The following is a 27,357-nucleotide window of genomic DNA, read 5'->3' on the forward strand; positions in this document are numbered from 1 at the left end:
AGTGAGGAACTAAGGACGATAACGAAATATGAAGATAAAGAACAGAGACGCTACTAACACATAAGATAGCATCAAAGTAGTAGTTATATATCTATAGTTGGTTGTAAAACGTGGGATGTTTTACAGCACTATAATACCTCTTATTAAGTAGAAACAAACGTTGTTTCTACAATAGCACACAGAAGATCTAGAGGGAAGAATACTCCAGACCTGCGAGTCCAGCTAGCAGAAGGTAAATAATGATTTCCGAACAAGGAAGCTATTAAACAAAAGGAACGCTAGATGACACGGTTAAGCATGGTGTAATCATGGAGTTACAATATGTTTGGTAAGCCTATTGTAGCTGCGTCATGGTCAAACCAATTCACAGCATACGTTACGTATAGGCCTATTATACGTATACTGCCATGAGACAAAGCAGTATGGAAAAGATGTAGCATTTGCTCAGCAAACATTTTCTTTATCGTTGAGAAAACATTAAACTCTTTTCTACGTTTGACTATTCGCTAATCAGAACCTTAAACTTTGAAATTGCCATGCGAACATTCAATTACTGAAATGTATATCACTTATTGTGAGCTTTCGCGTTTTATTTGTTTGGTGCTAATGCTTGTGTGACGTTGGCTTTCAGCGGCTGCTGTGAATTTCATACGATATGTGCATGAGTCACGCACATAACAGCTGGGTTTTTTTTTTAAATCGTTTATCGTCGCTGCATGTGCTTTGGAACCAATGATGCTGTATAAACGACGTATAGAATCTACAAAGCACGTGCTACCATGAATGGGCTCAAATTTCAATCAATCGGCAGCTATGCGTAACCATGGTGACGCTCATGTACTCTCTAAATAGAATCGAGTGAAAATATTCACTCTTAAAGGAGTGAATACAAAAAAGAGCGAATTTAGAGTGAAATTGGAGTGAATTTTTAGTGAAAATGTTCATTTTCACTCGTTTTGGAGTGACCTCAGGGATCACTCCTAAATCTTCGAGTGATCCCTGAGGTCACTCCAAAATGAGTGAAAATGAGCATTTTCACTCAAAATTCACTCCAATTTCACTCTAAATTCACTCTTTTTTGTATTCACTCCTTTAAGAGTGAATATTTTCACTCGATTTTTTAAAGAGAGTACCAATACCCCTTTCTATGTGCATACGATCTTACAGATTTTATCACGAAACTATTTTAAGCTACCATTTACAAGCAAGTACATTTCTTTATATTTCATTGCACGCGTTCTCTCTCATGTTTTAAGGAAATACACTGTTTGGTTCTTTAATTCAGCGCCCAGAAATGCGACCTAAGAAATTAAAAAAGGTACATTGTTCATCTTAATTTCACTATTATAGAGAATGAGTCTATCACACTAAACATAATGATTTGTGTCACATATTTCAATAATTCCAACACTTTTAACCAACGACATTTGAATAACAACTTAATTTGAATAATGATTGAATAATAATCAATTTGAACGATAGTGATGTTGACAATGAACCACACCAAACGAATGAAAGAGAAACACTGACTGAACAAATAATCGTTTTAATCTATCAACGCTTAGATGTGCCACCGTTGACCTGCGTAGAGTGGTATGATAGAAATTAAAAGAATGTCTTAAACGGAAAGATCACGCGACTTGTATGATTGCCTTCCCCCAGCTCAATCCTTATTCCCCCCCCCACCCCATCACAAGATTCTGCTGATTGTGTTTTTGTTTGTGTGTGTTTATGAACATGTGCATTTATCATTTTGCAAGCGTGTCTGCAGTTCAAAGTATCAGTAAACAACTCTTTACAGATAAACTTGTAAGTCTTTTATTTTTTTAAAAGTCCATTAATAAAGGAGATATCATGTGTGTCATGCCGAATAAACCAACTTGTTTCACTTCACTTCATTACTTACATTTGCCACTGGTTTTATTGGTTTATAACTTCTTTTTTCCCCTCTCTTTAAACTTCAGAAATATTTCCCTGTAGGATTAATTAAATTGCAGCGTGCCAAGCGTCCAAATGAGGAACATTAATGTGAACCAAGAAGAATTACCCTTATAAACCACAGCTCATAATTCTCATCAAACATGTATTTCTGAAACTTTCAAATGATGATGAGTATCGAGAAGGTCCATTTACAGGTGTGAAACGTTCCCCCAAATTTGCCATTCTGTGGAAAGAAGACTTTTCACCTTTCTGCCGACACTGTGCAAACGATATGAGAAAGGCTTATGATATCATCCCTCTTTGGCTGATTGCATCTCCTGAAGCATAAATTCATCAGTCTTTGCAGTATGAGTAAACGTTTCGGAGAACAACGTTATGACTACCGAATCTTACGGCTATTATAATGTCCTTCGCACAACAGATTGTATACGTTTCTGATTTCCGCGTACGCAATCAAGTTTTTTGAGATCTCACATTGAGCGGACTATACTAAAAGAAGAAAGACATTAAAACAATTAAGAGTTACAGTTGAGAATTATCATGCATACAGTGACGTCAAGCTAACACTTTTCTTTGCTATATTATGTTTGCATTGCGACATCAATAGTGGTCACGTGGCTATAGAAAACCGTATGATTCACATGTTACGTTTCAAACGTACGATACTGCATCCGCTCAGCACGGGATCAACCTTCCCTAGCTCTTTAGAAAAGGGGATTTCCTCCTGGAAGGGGGCGTGGCCATGAATACAAACACGGACACGGATTGGCGTACAGTGACGTACATTCCCATTATTTGGTGGCCCCTGCGTGTATTGTATTCCGTGAACTGTGTCAAATGAAATTATTCCTCGCAGATATAGATCAGTGTGTCAAACCTGGGCCCCGTCTTATAAAGCCTTCAAATCAATCACAAGTCCCCAAATCAATCGCAACTTGCATTGCAGCTCTCACAAAACTTGTGATTGATTTCTATCACAAGTCTTTATAAGACAGGCCCCTGGACTTTGCCACTTGTCATATTGCTACTAGAAACCTGTAGTTACCCACAAGCAAGTGCGCTAGGTGACCATGGAGACAACACAGACACCTACAGGTATGGACGATCCACCTCCACCCCCGTATTCGGTTGCAGTTGAACAGGTAAGACATGATAATGATTGATGTTTTATGATTTTGTCATTAATCATGTTAACTGATTTTGAGTACCGCAGATATATATATTTTGTCATCAGAAACATAAACATAAACATAATCATATCATCACCAACACAGCATCATCTCGTTCATTCTTCTCCCTCATCGTCCCCCTCATCTTCCCCTTCCTCCGCTTACTTGATCACGATGTCATTGTCAATGGTATTTCGCCTAATGGAAGGACACGCCGTCGTCGTTGCCTTCCCATAACAATATTGTGCATGTCTGTGTATTCCCCGCGGATGAGAAAAACACAGCACTGTGGTGTAACGCAATATGAGTAGAGTTCTATATGACTGTCTATATACCATGCTCTTACGGCGCATGGCGAGTGGCATGTTCACGTATACAATCATATATTATAGCCAACATATAACACAGATCATGATATATACGATTATCGTGTATACTGTATTATGTCCGGGTTCGACGTGCGTATCATTCACACCGTTAGCTCTTCGTGAGTAACCTTGTATTCTTGGCAATGGCACACAGCCGTGGTTTTTCACTGTGAGGTCCACGATGAAATGAATGTCGTGGCCATGGTGGTGTGCTCTCGTGCAGTACACAGGTCCATATTGTGCACATTGATACTCACACAGCCAAGGCAGCTGTTGTGTGAAATATGATAAGTTCAAATACACTCAGCTGACTGCACAATACAACGTCAACGCAATTGGAAGCGTGTATAAAGTGCAAGAGCGTGTGGAGCTGATGACACAGTAGCACCGTGGAATAGGCTACCATATCACTCTGTAGTTTCAGCTTCAGTTTGATTTTATTTGTCCACCTGTACAGATGTACAGCAATACACACAAATACACAATGAAAATGATAAAATCAGATACATTGTACTTCTAATCATACTCGTTACAAATAGACTAACAGGTACACAAAACGAAATGACATACGTATAAACAATAAGATATACATATCATAACCATGAGGTACGAGTGGAGGAGACCGGCATCAATTAAAGCAATGTACTTGATTGGGATGACGGCCTCGGATAAATCATACATAATTCAAAAAAAAAATCAAAGTTCTAACTGGAACTGTAGGAGGAACGCGGGGCTACCAACTCTCACTCATTAAGAGTGAGACTCACTCATTTTGGTCCTTTCTCACTCTAAAACTTTATTTCATTTGCATGTATTTCTATCGATCTCACTCATTTTGACTCCTAAATTATAGTATTGGCCTAAGGGAGTCTCACTCTCAACTAGATTTAGTTTCCAATGTTGGCAGCCCTGGGAACGACCAAAAAAAAAAAAAAAATCACTTCGATCGCGACCTATAATTTCACATGTGCAGTGGATGGAATACATTACTTTAAACAGCGGACTATAGTATAATGATGCGAATACAAAGAACAGAGAATGGGATACCTGATACCTGAAATAAAGAGAAGGGAGAAAAGAGATTGACATGCATATTATACCATTATTGGTACCTCATAATTGCATACAGTGTTAGGATTAAGCCGCACCGTATGACATTTATATGATGGAATAAGAATTGTCTGCAGCTCTACAGTAAGACTTTCGGACGTGGAATTAACGTTGAGCATCATTCTAAATAATGCGAAATGATTTCACGAGCCCATGCACATCCAACATTATGAATCCACAATGAAAGAGCAACACACAGAGTTAAAGGAAAGTAATCTGCATCCGTATACATTGTATGCTATATCGTTGCCTGGCACTGGTCTCTCGAAGAGTCCCTGGTAGCCATTTAGTCAGGCACCGTTATTGTGGATGACCATTAACCTGTAGGTCCATGATGACACCAATCCTGTACGTGAGAAGCATTTTGACAAAATGCATCATTTCAATACACTTTGATTTCAATTTATTTTCATATTTCTCATGAAAATTTAACACCCTCCCCCCCCCCAAAAAAAAAAAAAAAAAAAAAATTAGACAATGCCAAAATGTCAAAATACAAATAAGGCGGAACTTCATTTGAATGTACAACTATAAATCTCAATAAACAAAAAAATATGTTTGAAGTAGTGTTGGTCTGTATGTTCAAAGTACGAGAAATATAGAGCCTCAGTACCTATTAATAGAACATTGGTCTCTTTACACGCTGAACATGTTTATGACATAATGACATGTCACTTGACATGTACTCCATTGTTCCATTCTTTTTTTCTTTTTACATGTTAGAGCAGCCTTTTCATGGGCGTCACGGGGGGGGGGGGTGCGTTGGATGCGAACGCACCCCCCTTCAGTTCATGTTATTCAGTGTAAATATTAAAAAAGAAAGTTTATTTCGATGATAGTATTTTATAGGTAAATTGTTCAATGATAATCTACATCAAAATATACTGCTACCTTAAACAAGTGGGACTGTTTCAAGTCGATAAAACACGCAAACATATGCATCAACTTGCACCATTTACAACATCAAAATGCAAAAAGTTTTCACCGTGGGAGGGGGACACACCCTCCCCCTCGCTAACTCTGCTCGCTCTTGCTTGGTCGCGTGATATTCAGTGTAGGCCCCTAAATATCAAAACAGGAAGTTTGTTTGATGATACTATTTTATAGGCAAACTGTTCAATGATAATCTACATCAAAATATACTGCTACCTTAATCAAGTGGGACTGTTTCAAGTCGATAAAACAAGCAAAAACATGCATCAAATTGCACCATCTACAACATCAGAATGCAAAAAAAAAAAAAAAAAAAAAAAATCTCAGTGGGAGGAAACCCCATCCCAGACTCTCCACCCTCGCTAACTCCGCTCACTCTTGCTTGGTCGCGTTCACGATATTCAGTGTAAATATTGAAACAGGAAGTTTATTTTAATGATACTATGTTATAGGCAAATTGTTCAATAATAATTTACGTCAAAATGCACTGCTACCTTAAACAAGTGGGACTGTTTCAAGCCGATAAAACATGCAATAACATACATCAATTTGCACCATTTACAACATCAAAATGCAAAAAGTTCTCACCGTGGAAGGGGGATGACCCCGTTCCCACACCCTCCCCCTTCGCTCGCTCCGCTTGCTCGGGCTCGCTCGCGTTTATGACATCAGTGTAAGAACCAATACAAGAAGTTTACCGGTATTTAAATGATATCATTTATAGGCACATTGTTCAATAACAATTTACATCAAAATGTACTGCTACCTTAAACAAGTGGGACTGTTTCAAGTCGATAAAACAACCAAAAACATGCATCAACTTGCACCATCTACCACATCAAAATGCAAAAAGTTTTCACCGTGGGAGGGGGACACTCCCTCCCACACCCTCCCCTTACTCACTCTGCATTCTCTTTCTTGGTCGCGTTCATAATATTCAATGTAAATATTAAAACAGAACGTTTATTTCGATGATATTATTTTATAAGTAAAATGTTTAATGATCTACATCAAAATATACTGAGTATCTTTACCAAATGGGACTGTTTCAAGTCGATAAAACACGCAAAAACCTGCATCAACTTGCACCATTTACAACATCAAAATGCAAAAAGTTTCCACCGTGGGAGGGGGACACCCCCTCCCACACCCTCCCCCTCGCTAACTCTGCTCGCTCTTGCTTGGTCGCGTGATATTCAGTGTAGGCCCCTAAATATCAAAACAGGAGTTTGTTTGATGATACTATCTTATAGGCAAACTGTTCAATGATAATCTACATCAAAATATACTGCTACCTTAAACAAGTGGGACTGTTTCAAGTCGATAAAACACGCAAACACATGCATCAACTTGCACCATTTCCAACATCAAAATGCAAAAAGTTTTCACCGTGGGAGGGGGACACCCCCTCCCACGCTCTCCCCCTCGCTAAGTCTGCTCGCTCTTGCTTGGTTGCGTGATATTCAGTGTAGGCCCCTAAATATTAAAACAGGAAGTTTATTTGATGATACTATTTTATAGGCAAACTGTTCAATGATCTACATCAAAATATACTGCTACTTTAAACAAGTGGGACTGTTTCAAGTCGACAAAACAACCAAAAACATGCATCAACTTGCACCATCTACCACATCAAAATGCAAAAAGTTTTCACCGTGGGAGGGGGACACTCCCTCCCACACCCTCCCCTTACTCACTCTGCATTCTCTTGCTTGGTCGCGTTCATGATATTCAATGTAAATATTAAAACAGAAAGTTTATTTGGATGATACTATTTTACAAGTAAATTGTTCAATAATAATGTACATCAAAATATGAAGAGCTCATTTGCAAATGGGGTTAGATCCATTTTTGATGAAAATTGAGTTATTAGCATCACTGCACAGAATTCCACTTGAGTTAGTTATAGTGAAATTTTCAAATCCAGACAAACATTTGAATATAAATTATAGCAAAATTAGATTTTGATTTTCCATACACTTGTGTACAAATTCTCACAAACAAACCAGTTTTTCTCTAAAGTTTTATACTAAAAGTGGATCTAGCCCCTTTTGCAAATAAACTCCTCATATACTGAGTACCTTTAACAAGTGGGACCTCTTCAAGTCGATAAAACACGCAAAAACATGCATCAACTTCACTCTTAAAACATCCGAGTCAGAACTGATCTGGAACTGGGTCCGTTGGGGTCACACACCGTTCCGGGTCAAAAATGACTTGGAATTTGGTCATGACACACCCTCCCACACCCTCCCCTTCACTAACTCTGCTTGCTCTTGCTTGGTCGCGTGATATTCAGTGTAGGCCCCTAAATATTAAAACAGGAAGTTTATTTGATGATATTATTTTATAGGCAAACTGTTCCATGATATTCTACATCAAAATATACTGCTACCATAGATGATAAAACAAGCAAAAACATGCATCAAATTGCACCATCTACAACATCAGAATGCAAAAAATTCTCACCACACCCTCCCCCTCCCTACCCCCAAGATGAAATCCTAGCTACGCTGTACCCTTTCCCCGCTTGGTTTCCCTTAAAAATCACTAAAAGTCTGGGGATTGAGAGCTTCCTAAATTCCAAATGTCTGTCCAAAAAATTCGTTACAGTTAGTGTCAAAACGCACCCCCCCCCCCTTGAAAAAAAAGCTGGTGACGCCCCTTCTTTGATTTAAGTTTAATAGTTAAAGATGAAACTCTATTAGACTTGACAGTCATATCATATCAAACGTGAGATGAATACACAGACATATATATGAGTTTTCATCTATAGTAATCAGATTCGATCCAATATGAACAGACACAACCAACCTGTTGCTGATTCTGTTTGCTTCAGAATATTTTGCTTACGGCAAAAAATGTGTGGAACAAGGAGACATAGATGAAAGCAAATATTATTCAAAAGGGTGTAGAGGAAGACAAATTGATAAAGAAACTCACCTCTTAACAAGAATATATCAGTTAATATGATAATAATTTATATACATATGCTTTACAATGCATTTATTTTCCCTCATATGGCTTATTGTAATATTGTTTGGGGTAATTGTAATAAGACGCAGGTAAATTTATTGTTTGTTGTTTTTTTTTTTGCAAAAGAAGACGATCAGAATATGTTCACACTCTACGTACTTAGCGCATACAACCCCGTTATTCAAGCAGCTAAATGTGTTAAAAATTGATGATATACATAAGTTTCAAACTTCTGTATTTATGTATAAGTACACGCAAAATTTGTTATCACAGTCCTTTCAAAACTTTTTTTGACTAAAATGCCATCATTCATTCGTACCCTACAAGACACTCAACAGATTTTCATCTGCATTATCCAAAATCTCTTATAGCTCACAGGTCAGTGAGGCATCACCGACCTGATACATGGAATGCTTTACCTGACTCCCTAAAGACACGAACATCTTTGTTTTCTATTAAAGCTATAGCTTAAAGAAATTTATTTTAACTCAATATATTTAGTAAATTAAAGGATAATAACACAAACATTCAACTCACTTATTGCACCCGCACAGCACTCACTCCATCTTCTTTTTCCCTCTAAAGCATACTATTGTAATATAGAACAGAAAAAAATCTGTACTTTCTGTGAGAGGCAATCCTGAGTTGTTTTTCCCAATGAGGCCATCAGCCCAGTCAAGCTATGCTTATGCTGACGGTCCCCTGCTTCCTTATTTAATCAAATGTACTGCCTTATTTGTATCATATGAAACTATCAATGTTTTACAAAGATTTTTGTTATGCATGTATAGTATCAACTGCACTTTTGTTTTGTATTGCTCCTTTGTCATTTTGGTCATGTTTGGTTTGAATTTGTCACATTGATGTTATTCATTTTTTATTTAATTTAATTTGAGAAGCAAAATAAAATACGAACGAACAAACGAACGAATATTTGTGAGCAACTTGTTGAAATGGGACAATGGATATAGAAGTATGTTGATATAATTATACAAGTATTATATTTTTTTATTAGTTGAAATTATTAGCTACTGAAGAAAACTAAAACATGAGTGATGATTAATTCTAACAATATCTTAGAAAATATTCTTAAATAATGAGTGCACTATCATGAAAAGTTTTGGCTTCATTTTTTTTTTTGGGGGGGGGGTTCTGCTGTTTGGTGATGACCTTACTTTTTAAGACATTGAATATTTCCTTGATCTGTTTTTTTACTTGAAGCACTTAATAATAGTATATACTATAATGATAGATCCAAAGAGAGATAACAAACCTGACAAATAAATGACGATCGTATATGTACTCAAAATAATGGCTGAGTGTGAAGATATAAGTTGTGTCGCATAACGGTAACACGAGCATTATTTGAGGTCTTATAGATATGATGTGATTTGTCAAAGATTACGTACAGGTCATTATCTGATATCGACATCTTTTGTTCAACCATTGTGCAATGAAACTGACGAATCTTAGCTGTCCTTGACGGTAGAAACATAATGAGATGTATGCGTATAGAATTCGCAGTGATAATGATTATCATAATAACAACTCAGATTAATAAAAACATGTTGTCTAAAAAAATGAACGCCGGTCAATTTACAAATTGTTCAGTTCAGTATATCATCTAGAAAATGAAATGATGAAAGCTTCATTAAGTGAGAAATAAAATTGTTGCGTAATCTTAACTTTTCTCATATCTGAAAAAAAAATAAATCGTGATTTTCTTCACAACCGGATGCATTTACGCAGATAAGTATATGATTGGATGATGGTGTCAAAACCTTATACACTTCCCGGACTGATCTGCACGCAGATTTTTTCACTACATTTCCATGCTTTGCAAAGACTTTAAAGACATTAAAACGGTGTAATAGTTTTGGTTGAGACCTAACTTCAGGCTTGACCTTTATTGGTGAGATAATGAGAAACCTCTCATAAAATGTAAAAGAGGATGTAGTTCCAAGTGGAATTCAACGTTTATTTGATGAAAATTGGTTTTGATGTGGCTGAGATATCCAAAACAGGGCAATCCTCAAACAAAAGGCAGGACCCACCTTTTATTATGATCGCTTGTTTTACTTTGTTTTGTTTTTTAATGTCTCAGTCATTCCAAAATCAATTTTCATCAAATAAACTTTGAATTCCTCTTAGAATGGTATGCTTTGTAGCCAAGTCCTCATCTCCACCAATAATACCATGGTTTTAAAGCTGGCATCAGCAGACCAGGAGCTCATTAATTTGTTTTCCCATTCCTTCGTTAAGGTATCTCTTTCATATCCATTGTATATCCCCTTTATCTTTGCTTAAATCGGCAGCTGAAAGTACCTAATCAGTTTCGGGAAGGATTTTAATCACTGTTTCGGCGACAAGCACCAATAGGGTCAATCTCAAAATGTGCATGGGGTCCTTTGTCTTATCATCCGCCGAATTTACGCCGAAATCTTTTTGTCTCGGCTTGAAATTAAGATGCGATTCGGGACCTTGCTCAAAGTTGGTCTGAATGAAATAATAGATTAAAAACAAGACGAACAGCTTGGATGGTAGAGGTTTTATCACATTCAAATAGAATTGCTTTACTTGGGCCTCTTCCTCTTCTCTCTTTTGAATCGGAGTGCCAATCCGTTTACTCAGATATGTATATTTAGTTATGCATTTTTCCCATTATTTAAAGATTTCCACTACAAATAAAAAGTATCATTTTCAATTTGTCCCTTTTTACTCAGGAACTTACCAGTTGTGAAAGCATTGGTCTTCTTTTAGTCTGTGAATTCCGTCCATATTCCTTAAAGTCTTGTGCTATTATTTCACAAAATTCCACGCCTGTCAAAATATTTGTATGTTATGTGTATATTATACATACATGTATATGTACAGGTGTATGTTCGTAAATTTGTTCATATTATGATTATGTGGTTGTTTAGTATTTATTTTATGTAAGTAATTTATTCTTACTTTATTGCATTTTCCCGATATGCCATTTCACCTGCTTGTTCAAATTATGATTGTTTCTTTGTAATGTCATTTTGCATGATTTGGATATGGAAAACTATATGTGAAAATAAAAGATGAATTTAAGATGAGATATTTCTTGAGTTTCCCTGATTTCAGAAATCAGTGATAGCAGTTCCAACCACATATTCAAATTGACAGCGGTGATGATGTCATCACCCAACAAAGTCTTCAACATATAATACATAAAGCAATGTGATTAAAAAGTAGGCCTTTCTCCTGCGCATCAAATTGTTGGTAATTAGGAAACAATGATACCTGTTGTGTTTTTCGGGTGTGAAGGAAGAGGTTGAAACTGCTATTACATCGAGCAAATAAATGCTTTAATCAGTAACCATTGCGTATTAGTGATGTGTGATTACACTACAAAGCAATGTTGGCGTGGTTAGATAAGCACCACTTCTAAAAGCAGTGATCTCCGATTAAGAAAAAAAAAAGTCAAACAAATTTAGACAAATCCTCTCCAATGCAGATATCTGGTTAATGACAGCTTTTCATATTTTTGTTAAGTTATAATTTCGCAGACAGTAAAAAGAACATTCATAATTGGCTCAGAGATCGCACTATTTACAAATTATTTGCAATGATAAATCATTTGTGAATGATGTTCGTTGTACATATTTAACTTCCCCTTAATATGGTCCATGGGCTGTGCTAACATAATAGATTGGTGATGAGGCGGACAAAACTACATACATGCCGTGCTAACTTTTTTTTTTACAATGCCCGGCCGTGGTACAAGAACGCGTATACATACGCCTGTGGATGTTAAATGTTGACATTATTGGTTCATTATTGCAGTCCTATACCAATCACTAATCTGTGTCCAATGAATACTCTGGGGAAATTTGCAGTAGAAATAATATTCGTCGTGTTATTATCAGAATAGCACCTCTGAGTTTAATTGCTGGCCCTGCTCTATAAGCCATCAAAGAAATTTACAGAAATAAATGTTCCTTTGAGAGAGAGAGAAACAGAAAGTTTAATCTATTGGAATAAAGTGCCTGTTTAAAAATCCTCTACAAACTTGTAAATATTCAGAGGTGACCATAACAATCAACTATCTTTTATCTGAACAACATAAATATGCTCTCATGAAAGCTATTTTTATGCCTCCGTCACGAAGTGGTGCCGGAGGCATTATGTTTTCGGGTTGTCCGTCCGTCCGTCCTTCCGTCCGTCCGTCCTTCCGTCCGTCTGTAATGAATTTTGTGGACAGGATAACTATCAAAACCTTTTGAGGTATCCTAATGAAACTTGGCATATAATATGTGTATTAGGGGGTGAAGTTGTGCTTATCAACTTTTGGGTGCACATGCTCAAGGTCAAAGGCCAAAAGGTCAAGGTCAAATACATAAAATTTCACTATTTCCACCATATCTATGCAATGCTGAAGATATTTTCTTGAAACTTAATGTATACATGTATTACCCAATTAAGATTCTCTGGTGAAAGTTTGGGTCATGAGGTCAAAGGTCAAAGGTCAAAAGGTCAAGTAAAAATATTAAAACTTCACCTTTTTTTTCTGTACCTTGGAAATTGTTCAAGGTATCTTCATGGAACATAGTATATATACATGTACTGACTGGCAGTGATTATCTAGAGAATTTAGGGTTCATGGGGTCAAAGGTTAGGGGTCAAAGGTCAAGGGCAACACTTCAAAATTTTACTATTTCCGTCATGTTTATGCAATGCCAGCAGGAATTTTTTTTTTTTACACTTGGTGTATGCATGTATAACCTAATAGAGATTCTCTGGAAAGTTTTTTTTTTCTTTTGTTTTTGCCTCAAAGGCCAAAAGGTCAAAGATCAAGTGAAAGTGCTGAACTAGGTTTTTCCTCCATATCTCGGAAGTGGCTCAAGTTATCTTCAAACGTACTACATATTTATGCATGTCCTGCCTGACAGTGATTATCTTGTGAATTTTAGGGTCAAAGGCCAGATGAAAATGGTAACAATTTACTATTCAATACAGAAATTGCACTTTTTCTCAATACCTTGAAAATTACTCAATGCATAAACATATGAATGGGTCAAAGTCAAGTTAAAGTCCTTAAATCCCAAATACATGCTCTCCTATTCATCCAATTAAACCTAGGTCAAGGAAGGTGAACATTCAACACATTTGTGACAAACTTGTCATTTTGATATTTTGCCAATTTTGTGAAAATGTAATCACACATTGTCCACATGTACTATGGATAGACCTATTGGGAGAATCATGCATTATGGCGGAGGCATACCAGTCGCCATAGCGACATTTCTAGTTCTATTATTAACATTATAAAACACTAACAATGATTAGTAAAATTGATTATGAAAATATACTCTCAACTGTACCCCCGTCCCAACCCCCAACCCCACCGTCCCCATCTCTCTCCCTTCCTCGTTCAGGTATCTGTCGACCCGATGCCACCGGCGGAATACCCAGAGAGTTCGCCCCTAACGACAGCGGTGACGGCTCAGCCCATGCCAACCGCGCCCATGGAAACGAACGGTACTGGCGTCGAATCGGAAGAGGAGAAACAGCGAAGACGGGGTTACTATGACAACGCTCCCGTGTACACGCAACCTGTTGCTCATCCTAGGTATAATATGAACACGAGTATACAAAAACTGTCGCATAAGTACTGGCCACATATAGCCAGTATGATGGCCTAGCGCTGCTGTTCACATTTATGTACTGCAGGAAAAATACCGAATAAAGTCGTGAAAGTTTGGATCCTGCGACACATGCGCTACGTTAAATTTCATTTACCTTTATGCGTTGACAAAAAAAAAAAGGTGGTTGGAAATACTCATGGAAGTGCAATTGATTAATCAAAGTTTGGAACTGAGATAATCATCGCAATGTTGACGATGTAATTTGTAATGATTACTATCATCAACATTACTATCGTTGTTCTTATTCATTATTAAGGTTTTTGCTTTCATTGCCATCATCATCATCATAATTGATGATCTTATGTGGTGATGAACGTTAGGATTTCAGACAATTAACAATTTAGTATCAAAATTTCTTCACTCTTGTAGAAACGGAGTTCAACGACTGTCATCCAGCAGGCAGTGTGAATGCGATGTCTTTTATATCCATTCGATTTGATCGTCATAGTCACAATGATTGGTATTATGATTTCATTATCAAGGAATCAATTACTAGTGGCTCTATGTATTGTGGAGTACTGTATTTACTGTAATCTATATCACATGACGAGCAACTTATACCATGGGCAGCGGCGTAAATCCGTACTGAGGAGTGGGGGGGGGGGGGGGGGATGGTCACCATCACCACGATTACAAGCCCATAACCGGACCGGCGCAGCCTTGGGGGGTGGGGGGAGAAGCTTGGTGCCCCCCCCCCCCCCACACGCACACTTTACAGGGATCGGATGTCCCACTCTTTTGCATGAAATATAAAGTGGGAGGAAAGTGGCAGCAAAAATATGAAGACTTTTTGTTCTTGTTGTTGCTTTTTTTTTTGCTTGTCAGATGACTTGCGGCGGAAAATCAGACCTTAAAAGTATGAAGACATTTTTTGTTTTTGAAATATCTGTGAGAGAGAGCGGAGCGACCGGGTTAACGGGGGGAGGGTGTGTATGGGGGGGGGGGGGGTGTCCCTCTCCCACACGAGGAAGATTTTGCATTTTCAGACCTGAAATTCAGCGATCTGGTGCACATTTTTGGTGAAATTTTTGTTTGTTTTTTCTTTAAAAAAACAATAGAAAATGAAATATTCACAATATATTATTGAATGACTAAATCGTGGTATTTCAGCTCTTGCTCCGCCTGTGCGACATCACTGCGAAAGCCTACTAAATAGTGGGGCCTATCACTGGCGTAGACAGGATTGGGGGAGCGGTTATGAGATCGTGAGGGAGTGAAGCAAGCGAGGGGGGGGGGGGAGGGTATGGTATGGGGGTTTCTTCCTCCCACGTTGAAATCTTTTTACATTGAAAATTTTGACATTTTACAGTCCAAAAACTGCCGTTTGTAGCTTTCTTCGCTTTGGAAATTAAGGGGGGCGCACACCGTGCGCAACTGCTGTCAATCACTGGCAGCAACATCAGGAGAATGGCATAGCGATTAAATGCGAGCGAGCGGAGCGAGCGAGCTTGAAAATTTTGTCATAATGCTTTTACATGCTAAAAACTGCCGTTTGTAGCTATACTTCTTCGCTTTGGAAATCAAGGGGGGCCGCACCGGGCGCAACTGTTGTCAATCACTGGCAGCAACATCAGGAGAATGGTATAGCGATTAAATGCGAGCGAGCGAAGCGAGTGAGCTTGAAAATTTTGACATTTTACAGTCCAAAAACTGCCGTTTGTGGCTGTATTTTTTTGCTTTGGAAATTAAGGGGGGCGCACCGGGTGCAACTGTTGGCAATTACTGGCAGCAACATCAGGAGAATGGCATAACAATTAAATGCGAGCGAGTGAAGCGAGCGAGCTTGAAAATTTTGACATTTTACAGTCCCCAACTGCCGCTTTTGGCTGAATTTTTTTGCTTTGGAAATTAAGGGGGGCGCACGGGCGCAACTACTGGCAGTTACTGGCAGCAACATCAGGGGAATGGCATAACGATTGAATACGAGCGAGCGAAGCGAGTGAGCTTGAAAATTTTGACTTTTTACAGTCCCAAAACTGTCGTTTGTAGCTATATTTTTCGCTTTGAAAATTAAGGGGGTGGGGGCGCACCGGGCACAACTGCTGGCAATTACTGGCAGCATGCAACATCAGGAGAATGGCATAACGATTAAATGAAAGCGAGCGAGTTTGAAATTTTGACATTTTACAGTCCCCAAACTGTCGTTTGTGGCTGTATTTTTTCGCTTTGGAAATCAAGGGGGGGGGGGGGGCGACACACCGGGCGCAACTGTCGGCAATTACTAGCAGTAACATCAGGAGAATGGCATAACGATTAAATGCGAGCGAGCGAAGCGAGTGAGCTTGAAAATTTTGATATTTTACAGTCCCAAAAAACTGTCTTTTGTGGCTGTATTTTTTTCGCTTTGGAAATTAAGGGGGGGCGCACCGGGCGAAAATTGCTGGCAGTTACTGGTAGCAACATCAGGAGAATGGCATAATGATTAAATGCGAGCGAGCGAAGCGAGCGAGCTTCAAATTTTTGACATTTTACAGTCCCAAAACTGCCGTTTGTAGCTATATTTTTCGCTTTGGAAATTAAGGGGCCGGGGCGCACCGGCGCAACTGCAGCCATTCACTGGCTGCAGCATCAGGAGAATGGCATAGCGATTAAATGCGAGCGAGCGGAGCGAGCGAGCTTTAAAATTTTGACATTTTACACTCCTAACACTGCCGATTGTAGCTATATTTTTCGCTTTTGTTTGTCCCACTTTTATGGGGGAACCATCCCCCCCCCCCCCATTGACGCCTCTGCATATGAGGGTGCTTTTGTTAAGTGAAAGATCTGCTGCACACTCTTTGATAAATTAGGGAAATATACGTCAATCTCAAAAGTGTACAAAGTCTATCGAAAGGGATCCTGTTATACAGCGGAGCTTTTGCATGTTTATGATTGCAATACAACGATCTGGTGCATCTGGCGATATTTGGACAATTTTCCATTAAGAAAGTTCGAGATTTGTCCTCATCTCGGGAATTGCTTTGGGGATAAATGATTTGTCTGCCTTAACACTTCCGTAGGGGCGGGGCAAATGCCCCTTTGCCCCCCCCCCCCCCCCCCCCCCCGAGATAGATTCGACGCCCCTGATCTTCCTTGGGTATGCTCATAGATGTATCCTGACTGAGTCACCAGTCACTGTCGTTTCTCAGGAATGATTCAGGAAATTGCGGGGGTTCAATTATGGCGATATAGTTTTTGTTATTGTTTGTTTGTTTGTTCGTTTGTTTGTTTGTTTTCGTACATATCTTGCAGATGGTCCCCAGTTACTCGCGTCATAGCATGTTTACATATAGGCCTATACTATTTGACGTTGTCAACGTCTGAGCCATACCTTACAGTGTATGTCGATGTTACTTTCTTCGTGAGCGAGCGAAGCAAGCGAGCGCTTGAGAAAATTATGACATTTTCCTACAAGATAGAATACTGTTCAGCTCTGTTACCTGTCTGAAGGCCGGCGTACAAACGTCATGCAATATGCCAAAATTGATACAATCACATTTCTGCTTCCTCCATTTTTTTCTCAAAATTCAGGGGTTGATGATTGTACAGGCCATCCCCCCCCCCTCCTCCATTTCAGGGGGGATATATCCCCCCCCCCCCATCCCCCCCCCCCCGGGATTTACGCCCATGCCACCATGGGTAATCAACCATGGCTCGCAATGAATCAATCAGATGTCTGCGCAACGTACCCATTAATTTTGATTTTGTCACACGTACTCTCCTACTTGGTTTCATAGCACCACAGTGCGCTCAGATGATTGTTGCGCGTCATGCTACTGCACAGGAAACGAGTGCGATGGCGACTGTCTCTCATGCTTACTATGCTGCTGGATTTGGCGTGGAAACTCACACCACCACGGCGGTCACGTCAACCACGATCACGGCGGGTGCTGCGATGGTGACGGTGATGGCGGTTGCGACTGCGATTGCAAGTGTTGCTCGGTGAGTTTCATCCGTTGGTTGCCCAACACGAATTTACACGTATGCTGGCATTACACTGTCTCGAAATTTAAGACGCCCTCACGAATAACCTGATGTTGTTACGATCAGACACGAATTGGAACATTTTCCTAACGTGTGTCCATCTTTGCTCAACTTCAAGACAGTGTGACGCCTGCTTTCAAGCACGATCCTGGTTCAAGTTCCTGATCATGGCTGCTAATCGTTGTCGTGCCCATAGGCACACACGCACAAACACCCTCTCAGTCTCTCTCTCTCTCTCTCTCTCTCTCTCTGAAAATCCACTTTTCTTCTTTGACTATATATCGATCATTATTCTTTAGATTTCTGTTCTAATTCATTATCAGTTAGCCGATCTATACAAAATCGCAAATCTACTATTTGTGTACTTTTATATCCGATGAACTATACTATGATATCATATCTATAGACCAATCTATCAATTATCTATCTTTCAGTCGATATTTATGTTTCTATCCCATCAACTTCTGTTATCCAGGATGGATGCGACCATGATTGTGACTGTGATTGTGGTGGATGTGATTGTGATGGATGCGACTGCGACCTTGGAGACTGCGACCTTGGAGGCTGCGATTTTTGAGGATGCTCCCAACGTACAGCCTGCATGATGAATCCTCTTCGTCAACGTCATGAAAGACGCGCATCAATAGACGAGGTTCCGTGACGTCAAATGACGCTTTGCTTGCGGAGAAAAGACAAATCACGTGTGTCGTAAGCGCGTAGCTCTAGCGCGCGGGACGCGTACAGTACCCGCCTGCCTATGGGACGTAAGATGTAACGCTTACGCGATTGCCCACGCGTATAGGGCCCGATAGGCAGTTTTTGTCCCAGGCCCGCAGCATGGCTTGATGACGTCATTGAAACTTCGTCCGTATTTGGGTGTACGTAAAGACGCCAGTACTTAGTCCTACATTATTCTTTCCCAAAGAGCTTATCATAACGAGCAGAAAAATCTCTTTAATCTTACCTCAGACTGCTCAGAATGATGCTACGGAAAATCATGTGCTGCCAGGAATTGTTCCGAGACTCTATGAATGGCAAACCGATGTTCTTGACGTGACAAGAGGACAAAGGAAGTTTAGGAATTAGTTTATATGCAGGGACCTTAGAACGTTTTGTGTGTGATTTGCGGGGCGGGGAGGGGAAGGGCTCGTGTTTGATTCACTAGTAAAGGGTCAATGCCTCCCCTCCCCCCCCCCCCCCCCAATCTTGGGAAGGAACCATTTTCGGCATTTTGAAGAGCCAAAGACTGTTTCTTGCGCGGCCCCGTACTACAGGACAGTCTTGCGTTCAAAGTGTTCATCGGCAATATTTGTTTTTTCATACATTAATTTTGACTTTCGTTGAACTTTAAATCAGTCAGCATCGCTTGTGCATGAGACAACCCTCATGAACTTCGAAAGCTTTAACAAATATGTGATACCTCTGGCCGTATGTACGCATGCGATTGTGTTAACGAGTACACTATAGTTTTAGTTCAGACCTAACTTCAGGTTTCTAACATCTTTTTGTGTGTGTGTGTGAGATAATGAGAAACCTCTTATGAAATATGAAGTATTGATTTTTTTAAAAATAAACATTGAATATTCTTAAATAAACATTGAATTCCAAGAGAAATTAAATATTTATTTGATAAAACTTGCTTTTGAAATGACTGAGACATCCAAAACAGAGCAATCCAAATAAAAGATCGGACCTACACCTTCTAAAGGGATGACTTTGTTCTACTTTGTTTTTGGATGCCTCAGCCAATACAAAACCGATTTTCATCTAATAAACTTTGAATTCCTCTCAGAATGATATGCTCTGTATAATTTCATAAGTGGTTTCTTGGTATCTCCAAGGGCTCTAGTTAAAAGCCCAATCCTCATCTCCACCAATACTATACCATCCCTGTAGGGTGTCTGTATAATATTTATAAGTGTGTCACTATAGAACGGAGTGTGGTGTGGGTGTGTGTATGTTATTAAAACAGTACTAGGAAGCAAAGAGGCTTTACCCCCCCCCCCCCGTCACACACACACACACCGCACACATCCTTAGCTACCCACTAAAAAAGTGGAGATACTGTACTGATTACTAAGATGGAATTGTAATAATCGATATAACAATGGTACCTTATTGACATCATCATACTCAGTATCATTTAAATCTTTATCATCACACTTAAATTTCAGCATTATTATCACCATTATCATCATCGACATTATTATCATTATCATCATTATTATGAAAATGACACAGGTGTGAAACTCATGGCAACGTCAGTCATTTCAAGTTCCTATAGAATCACACCTTACGGCCCAAGATATTCAACTCTAAAATATTTCATGAAATAACGACTTTTTTTTAAAACTCTGAAATGTTAAAATGTTTACGATATGTCTTTAAATAGGACATAATTAGGCCTACACGAGCGCGTCAAATGCACGGCAGGTATGTTTCACCTATAGCTGTAGTGCCAACGTTAGTCATTGAAATACATATAGGACTTGTACATTGCAATACATTATAACTCAGTATGAACCTAACGCAGAGCATGCGTCATGTTGTAAATTCAAAAAAAAAAGTGTAAATACTCTATAGAAATATACGAATTATTGATTTCCCATAGCAAGAATTATGGTTATACCGCACAAACGTGCTCTGCTACAAAGGTTAGGAAATCGATCACTTGACGCCAAATTAACAAATTGCAGTCCGTTCCACTGATGTGTGCACCACTTACTAGTATGGTAGTAGGCCTATAACTTAGGCCCTAAAGCGTAGTAATACCAGGTTATTTTGAAAGGTTAATAGAAATTCTGATTTTCTATATTTTCTATATTAGCTTTGTGAGCTTGTGTACCCCATACGGCAATCCATTCTTGCAAGTGAAATCTTGTTATCTGTAGCAGGCTACACGGTCTATGATTTATCAAATGCATGTACATGTATAAGAAATGCATAATCATTCTGTCCCGTCGAGGCTTACAACTTTGAAGACGAATAACGTTTCCGGTGATTATGTATTTGGCGTGCATACAAATTTAACATAAATTAATGGATGCATACTTCCACGAAGATGATGTTAAATTTCCAGAATAATTCCTGTATGATACAAAATTCGTAGGCATACCTGTATGTAATACGTTGTATCATGCAACTACTTTATACCCGTTTGCATACTGGAGTATGGTATTAGCGTGCGTGTGGGAGAGGAAGGTAGTATGTTCGTCAAAACAGGAACGTGGTAATGTGTTCGACGGGGTTTGTGTGTGTGTGGGGGGGGGGGACGTACATGTTTATAAAACGAACGCGGGATTGTGTTTGACGGTGTGTGTGTGTGTGTGTGCGACAGATAGGGGTAGAAAATAAGGACAGACAATATTTTGATTAGATTCTATTCTTTAGAACTGATCTTTATTTCATGACGTATATAAATCTATTTTCAAATGATTGATTATTGTACTCGAAATTTCAGTTGCCTGGTTTACACATTCGATTGAATGCTTACTACATTGTAAATGCAATAATAATTATGTATTAAATGAAATCAAATGAAAATTACTGAAATGAAATGTTTAATTCGTTTCATTTTTGTTAACAATCTTCCAAAAAGTTAAAATAACAAGCACTTCCAAATCCTAAAGCACATTTCGCGCGTATACTAAAAAAGGATCACGAGTTTTGCCGATTCATCTATTGGTGCTGGTAAGAGCGTGGTATTCAACAGTGTTGTATTGTGGAAATTGATTGTGCAATGGCACTGTTGCTTTGAATTAAGAGTTTTTAATGTCATTTATAATAATGATAGTACTTTAAAAAATAACAATGATGATGACGATAATGACGACAGTGATGACGACGAGGATGATAATGATGATGGCAATGACGATGATAATCAAGATGATCCTGATGATGATGTAAATGTTGAACAAGCACGTAATCATCAAAGGCAACCCCCTCTGTTAAGACAGCTCTGCAAAAATCGGTCTGAGTAGGTCGATACGGTGGAAGGCAGTTCTCGATGTCTTCGCAGGACCATGTTCTAACCTGGGGTTCTATACTCCGCCTGTCTGATCTATTTGTAGCATTATCAAAGTTATTTCCTTTTTCATCTAACCTGAAATCGAAACATGATATCTAACCGCAAGATGGGTTGGCGAATTCCGTATTTCATTTACGTGGCTCGACCAAAGGCAATCGTTGACCGATTGTTAGCCACTTCAGGGTGGTAATACAGTGGACTCCCTTTATAACGAAGTGCTCGGGACCGGTATAGGGTTTTTGTTTGGTTTGTGTTTTTTTTTTTTTCGTTATATCAAAATTTCGTTACAACCGAACAAATAAACAATTAACAACATAGAGATGATAATGTTGGAGCCTAAATTCTTACCTCCCAGTAACTGGAATTTCGTTATAACCATGCTCGTTATAAGGGGAGTGCACTGTACAGAAATTCGCCCGTTGTATGTCGAGTGTAACATATAGGTTGAAAGACAGACTCCTTCCACTTCACTTTACATCACGTAATGCTCTTTGCGAATCAATTTTGCGAAGTGAGATCTTTTTATGTGTGTGAGTCTTGACTCCAACACGCTGAGCTCTCATTACTATAGCTCGATATCCAAGGGGCGAAGAGGTTTGTATTCTGCACTGTTCTGACGGAGAGGAGATGACACAAGATCACAGAGTTGGCTCAGCTGGTCTCACTGGGTCTTGAACCTTTGACCTGTAGGATTGTCAGGCAGAGACAAGCTACTGACGGAGCCAGCTCGCCGCCCAGTAGGCGGATATTGCTTAATTTAAGGCCTGAAATAGCTCAATGGATTGGTTTACCAAGTATGCTTATACTTCTAATACTTCTATGTTCATCCCTATAAGAGAGGTTATTCCTCACAAACAAAACAAAAAACACCACACACACACACACACACACACACACACACACACACACACACACACACACACACACACACAACAAAGCACACACACACACACACACACACACACACACAAAAGTAGCCACAATTGCACGTGATCTCAATTCCAAATACTTGTACTGGTATCATTAACTTGTTGAATACAAAGTACATTTGTATCTACATTGTAGGGATAACTGAATACTACAAGTGTATGTCCTCAGAAGAATAAAAAATCCATACACTTGAATACAGGTACTCACATAATTTTAAACTTAACAAACTTAACTTTTATCAATACACTTAAGAACATCAGTGAGACCATTAAAGGCAATACAATTCAATGCCTCCGAAAAATTAAAAGCCACATGTACATTAATTCGCTAATTGCCATTGACATAGAGAAACACAAACAAACAGCACAATGTCAAATATCAGTATGGTTTCTTGTTTGTTTATACAATGTATTTGTTTTAATAATTGAAAACAGGCATTTACACAGTAAATAACCTACATGACTGATACAGAAGGCCTACATACATACCAATGTCATTGGTGCTATGAAACGGCATGAGGGGCACGAACAACTCCAAACATTATATTAGAAATATCTTGAAATATAACAAAGAATGACAATAATGGCATATAGAAAAGAATTTGTTATTGCATAGGGTATTTCATCATTTTAAACACATCAAACGAAAAGTGCGGTATCATTGTATTCGTCACATTGACGGTCTGCTTAGAAATTAGGTAGCACCATTTCCAATGGAAGCATTCAACACTTAGTTTGTGCATGTAGTTTCAATCTACATAATGATGCTAATTGATAGCACACATCTATTACTCTATTATCTGGTTTTTCAGATTGCAGCTATTATGTGCACTCCACAATGTCCAATGATGAGGTGAAATAATAAATGAATACATACAATGTATATTTCCATGACTGAGTACACATCCCGGATCATAGATTACTATACCCGCAGGGGATTCACAAGGGTGTCGTCATCACTGACAAACCACTCATAGGCCAACTGTTCAATGTTATAATTTTCCGCATACAGAGACTCCAACTCTCCCATTTTCGACGGGAGATCTCCCGCCGAAAACCCATTTTTGCAAAATCTCCCGTTCTCCCGCTGGAGATTTGATTTCTCCCGCCCTGGCTCTGCGTCTCCTGGTGGAAAGGATTTCTTACTTATTGCTATCGTATGTTGAAAAAATAAGCCTTAGATAGCACCAGAGAACATCTAGAACCCTAGGAACTTCGCGCTTCGCACACATCAACTTGGAGTCTCCCATTTGCTAGGGGTTTCGGGCTGGAGAATCTCCAGATAAGAAGGTGCTTGGGGTTGGAGTCTCTGTGCATATTTTATCCATTTTGAAACCTTTCCCACCCACTCATCCCATCCCCCCCCCCCCCCTCCCCAGGAAAAAAAGAATCAAAAAGGAATCTTAGAATAATTTGCTTATTGTCTCAGTTATTATGACCTTAGCTGGCTTTACTTCATAATAGCTGTATTTCTGAATCAATCAAGTATGATTGTTTGTTCATTTTCCATCTAGGAAGATGGCTGGATAGCCCATATTCAGCTACTTTAAGCTGGTCTTCCATGGGGTCCAGTTGGATGTGAGGTGGGACCACTTCACCGGGTTAAACACCCTGCTCTTTGCGATGAATGAATGAAGCGGGATCTTTTTCATGCATGAGCTGTGACTCTCTCATACACGGGATCTCCATTTTATGTCCTATCCGATGGACAGAGTGTTTTGCCTCTTGCTAGAGGGGACGGTATGATTACACACAACATTGCTCAGTCCAGACTCGGGTTCGAACCCGGGCCGCGTGATCGTGAGGCAGACGCGCTACCGACTGAGCCAACTAATCGTCCTATTACTTTCTACAATGGGACCTTGACTTTATTTCCTCTTTCTTTTTTTTTTAAGGAAAGTTGAAGTGTCGGATATGGCCAAAATATCACCTAATGGAACAAAATAGGAGAAACGCCTTTCAGTATGCACAGCGTATGACTGACTTATGCGTTGTATTGACACATCAGTATACAATTTTACTTAATAGAGATAATACGACAATGTACCTCAGTTTGTAGCAGGGACGTATTAAGAAATGCGACCTCAATGTACAGATAGAATAGACTGTATGCCATTTTGTAGAAAAATTCAATGAAATTCTGCGAGTAGCATATGCCCTGTGGAAGACAATACTGTACATACAACTAGTGTTGGTAGCGTATGGCAGGTGGCCGAGCAGAAGCCAGCTCCATACATGGGAGTTTACTGGTACAGAAAAGTTAAATACTGCAGTGTGACTTCAATATCATCACCTTGAAACTGAATATCATTTGCTTCAAAATGTCATGAAATGTGATTCAGATAAAAACAAATGCTTAAATCAATGTTTATTTTTTTTTCTCATAATAACTCATATCAGATAGAGAAACAAGCGAGGGCACATCACTACATTTTTTAATTTCTGAGGGGAGTTTGGAAAACTTGATCAGAAATGGCAAAATTATGTATTTTTGCATTCAGTGCTAATTTGCTTTAATAATTTCAGAGACTTACAAAACAATATTTACACATTGGTAATCTATTTAGAGTGTAAACACTATTTATAACCACCCTAGGGGCTTGCTCACAGAAAAACAACACTTTAACCACTACAAAAACACATTCAAACACAAGATCAGGAAGATCTCACAATTATTTCTTGCCAAATCTTTTGATGGCATTATCTTATTTGATATAATGATAAATACAAATTCAATTTGCTTTTCTTTATCCTTCATTGTGGAATTTCATTTTCAGGGTTATATCATGTATATATTCACTTGTGTAGTGGCACTAGAAGCAAAAGATTGGCAAGTTGCAGCTTACGAATTTGTAAATATGAACCATACTCATTAATATTATAATATTAAACATTTTGCACATTAGTTGATTGCCCTTAATTGTTGGCCAACTGCCACAATTTGACAGCAACATTAAAAGATTCAAAATCTATTTCATATGGCATGTCAAGGTATTCAAGTACTGCTGCAAAGTAAACATTATGTTACATTGATATGATATATTTAACTTATCAAAATATAAGTCATATTCAAATGCCACTGAGACAAATTTTAAAGTAGATATTAGTTTGGCTGATCAGCTCTTGAGAGAAGATAAACTCTTCCAAGCAAGGTCTGTATATGAAAAATTTTGTACAAATAAGTGACATAAATCATTTACTTATAGAATATGATGCCCAGTGAGTTTCAAAAGTAGTACATTCATTCACACACACACACACAAAAAGAGAAAAAAAATCACAAATTCTACTTCCTAAAACAAGCAATGAATGCATAACCTTAACCCGCATCGATATAAAAAGTGCGAGAGATTGTTCCTTTCCCAAAATGCAGTGCCTCATTGTGGGTAGCATATAGTGAAAGAAATTAGACTCGAGGCGGACGTTGCTCTTGATCTTGCTCTCCCTATTAATCTAGCTTTGGCCTGATGGCCTGACGACAGGCCGAAAGCTCAGTTAAAAGGGAGAACAAGATCGAGAGCAACGTCCGCCTCATGCCTAATTTCTTTCACTATATAGATATGTTGTTTTTGTTGTTGTTGTTCAACTGCACATGTCATAGCGTCTTATATTTGGAGCTAGGCTTCTCCATAATCACAGGTTAAGTTCACACCAAAGCTTTTATTTAGCAATCATCAGATTCACTGCTGCAAAGATTTACATGGGGTATTGCTAGAGATATGCACAGAAGCCATCTTTGCGTCAATTGACACTGGAGAACAAGAAACTCTCCCACTAACTGACTTAATACTCACTCCTTTTCGCGTTCCTTACTAATCATGAACCAAAGAATAGGTACTAGCAGTAGACTTCTATGCTCATGATTAATTCAGTGCATCAGGGAATGTGTACATTTGAGGAGAGATTCATACTTAATGTCCACATAGAAGCTAAAGAACCAAATCAGTCAACATTTTGAACAATTCCACATAAGCTAGAAGCAAGTACACAGTAAGTAGTCTAACATTGCTCTAACGACAGTCATTCTGGTCACTGAGCTGTAACTGAGAGGACGTAAAGCCCTTTACTATTTGTATTGGCCATGGAATGTCTATGATATTTCAGGAGTGTTCAATTTAGACAGATTTTCTCCATGATTCTGATAATACTGTGAGAATATCACCACACTACACATCCTCTTACATCACTATAGAAAATTCGATTATCTTTTAATTCATTCTTATAAGAAAGCAAAAATTTGGTCTTTCATGTTAAAACACTATCTGTACA

At 38.8% G+C, this 27,357-nt stretch overlaps 1 protein-coding gene across 1 annotated transcript; it reads left to right on the top strand.

Annotated features, from left to right (window-relative positions):
* Positions 1-2,832: 2,832 nt before the first annotated feature.
* Positions 2,833-19,242, top strand: LOC139725932 (uncharacterized). The gene is made up of 4 exons (XM_071637014.1): positions 2,833-3,083; positions 13,900-14,093; positions 17,886-18,090; positions 18,608-19,242. Exons 1-4 carry the CDS (start codon positions 3,012-3,014, stop codon positions 18,707-18,709), a joined length of 573 nt encoding a protein of 190 aa, XP_071493115.1. The 5' UTR covers positions 2,833-3,011; the 3' UTR covers positions 18,710-19,242.
* Positions 19,243-27,357: the final 8,115 nt, after the last annotated feature.

Source organism: Diadema antillarum, unplaced genomic scaffold, assembly GCF_040938485.1.
Source record: "Diadema antillarum isolate AM-2024a unplaced genomic scaffold, OU_Dant_1.0 seq00000069_RagTag, whole genome shotgun sequence".
Lineage (NCBI taxonomy): Eukaryota > Metazoa > Echinodermata > Echinoidea > Diadematoida > Diadematidae > Diadema > Diadema antillarum.

Coding starts and splice junctions, on each gene's coding strand:
- LOC139725932 (XM_071637014.1), top strand. CDS start 3,012: ATGGAGACAACACAGACACCTACAGGTATGGACGATCCACCTCCACCC. Junction 3,084..13,899: donor ATTCGGTTGCAGTTGAACAG/GTAAGACATGAT, acceptor TTCCTCGTTCAG/GTATCTGTCGACCCGATGCC. Junction 18,091..18,607: donor GCGATTGCAAGTGTTGCTCG/GTGAGTTTCATC, acceptor TCTGTTATCCAG/GATGGATGCGACCATGATTG.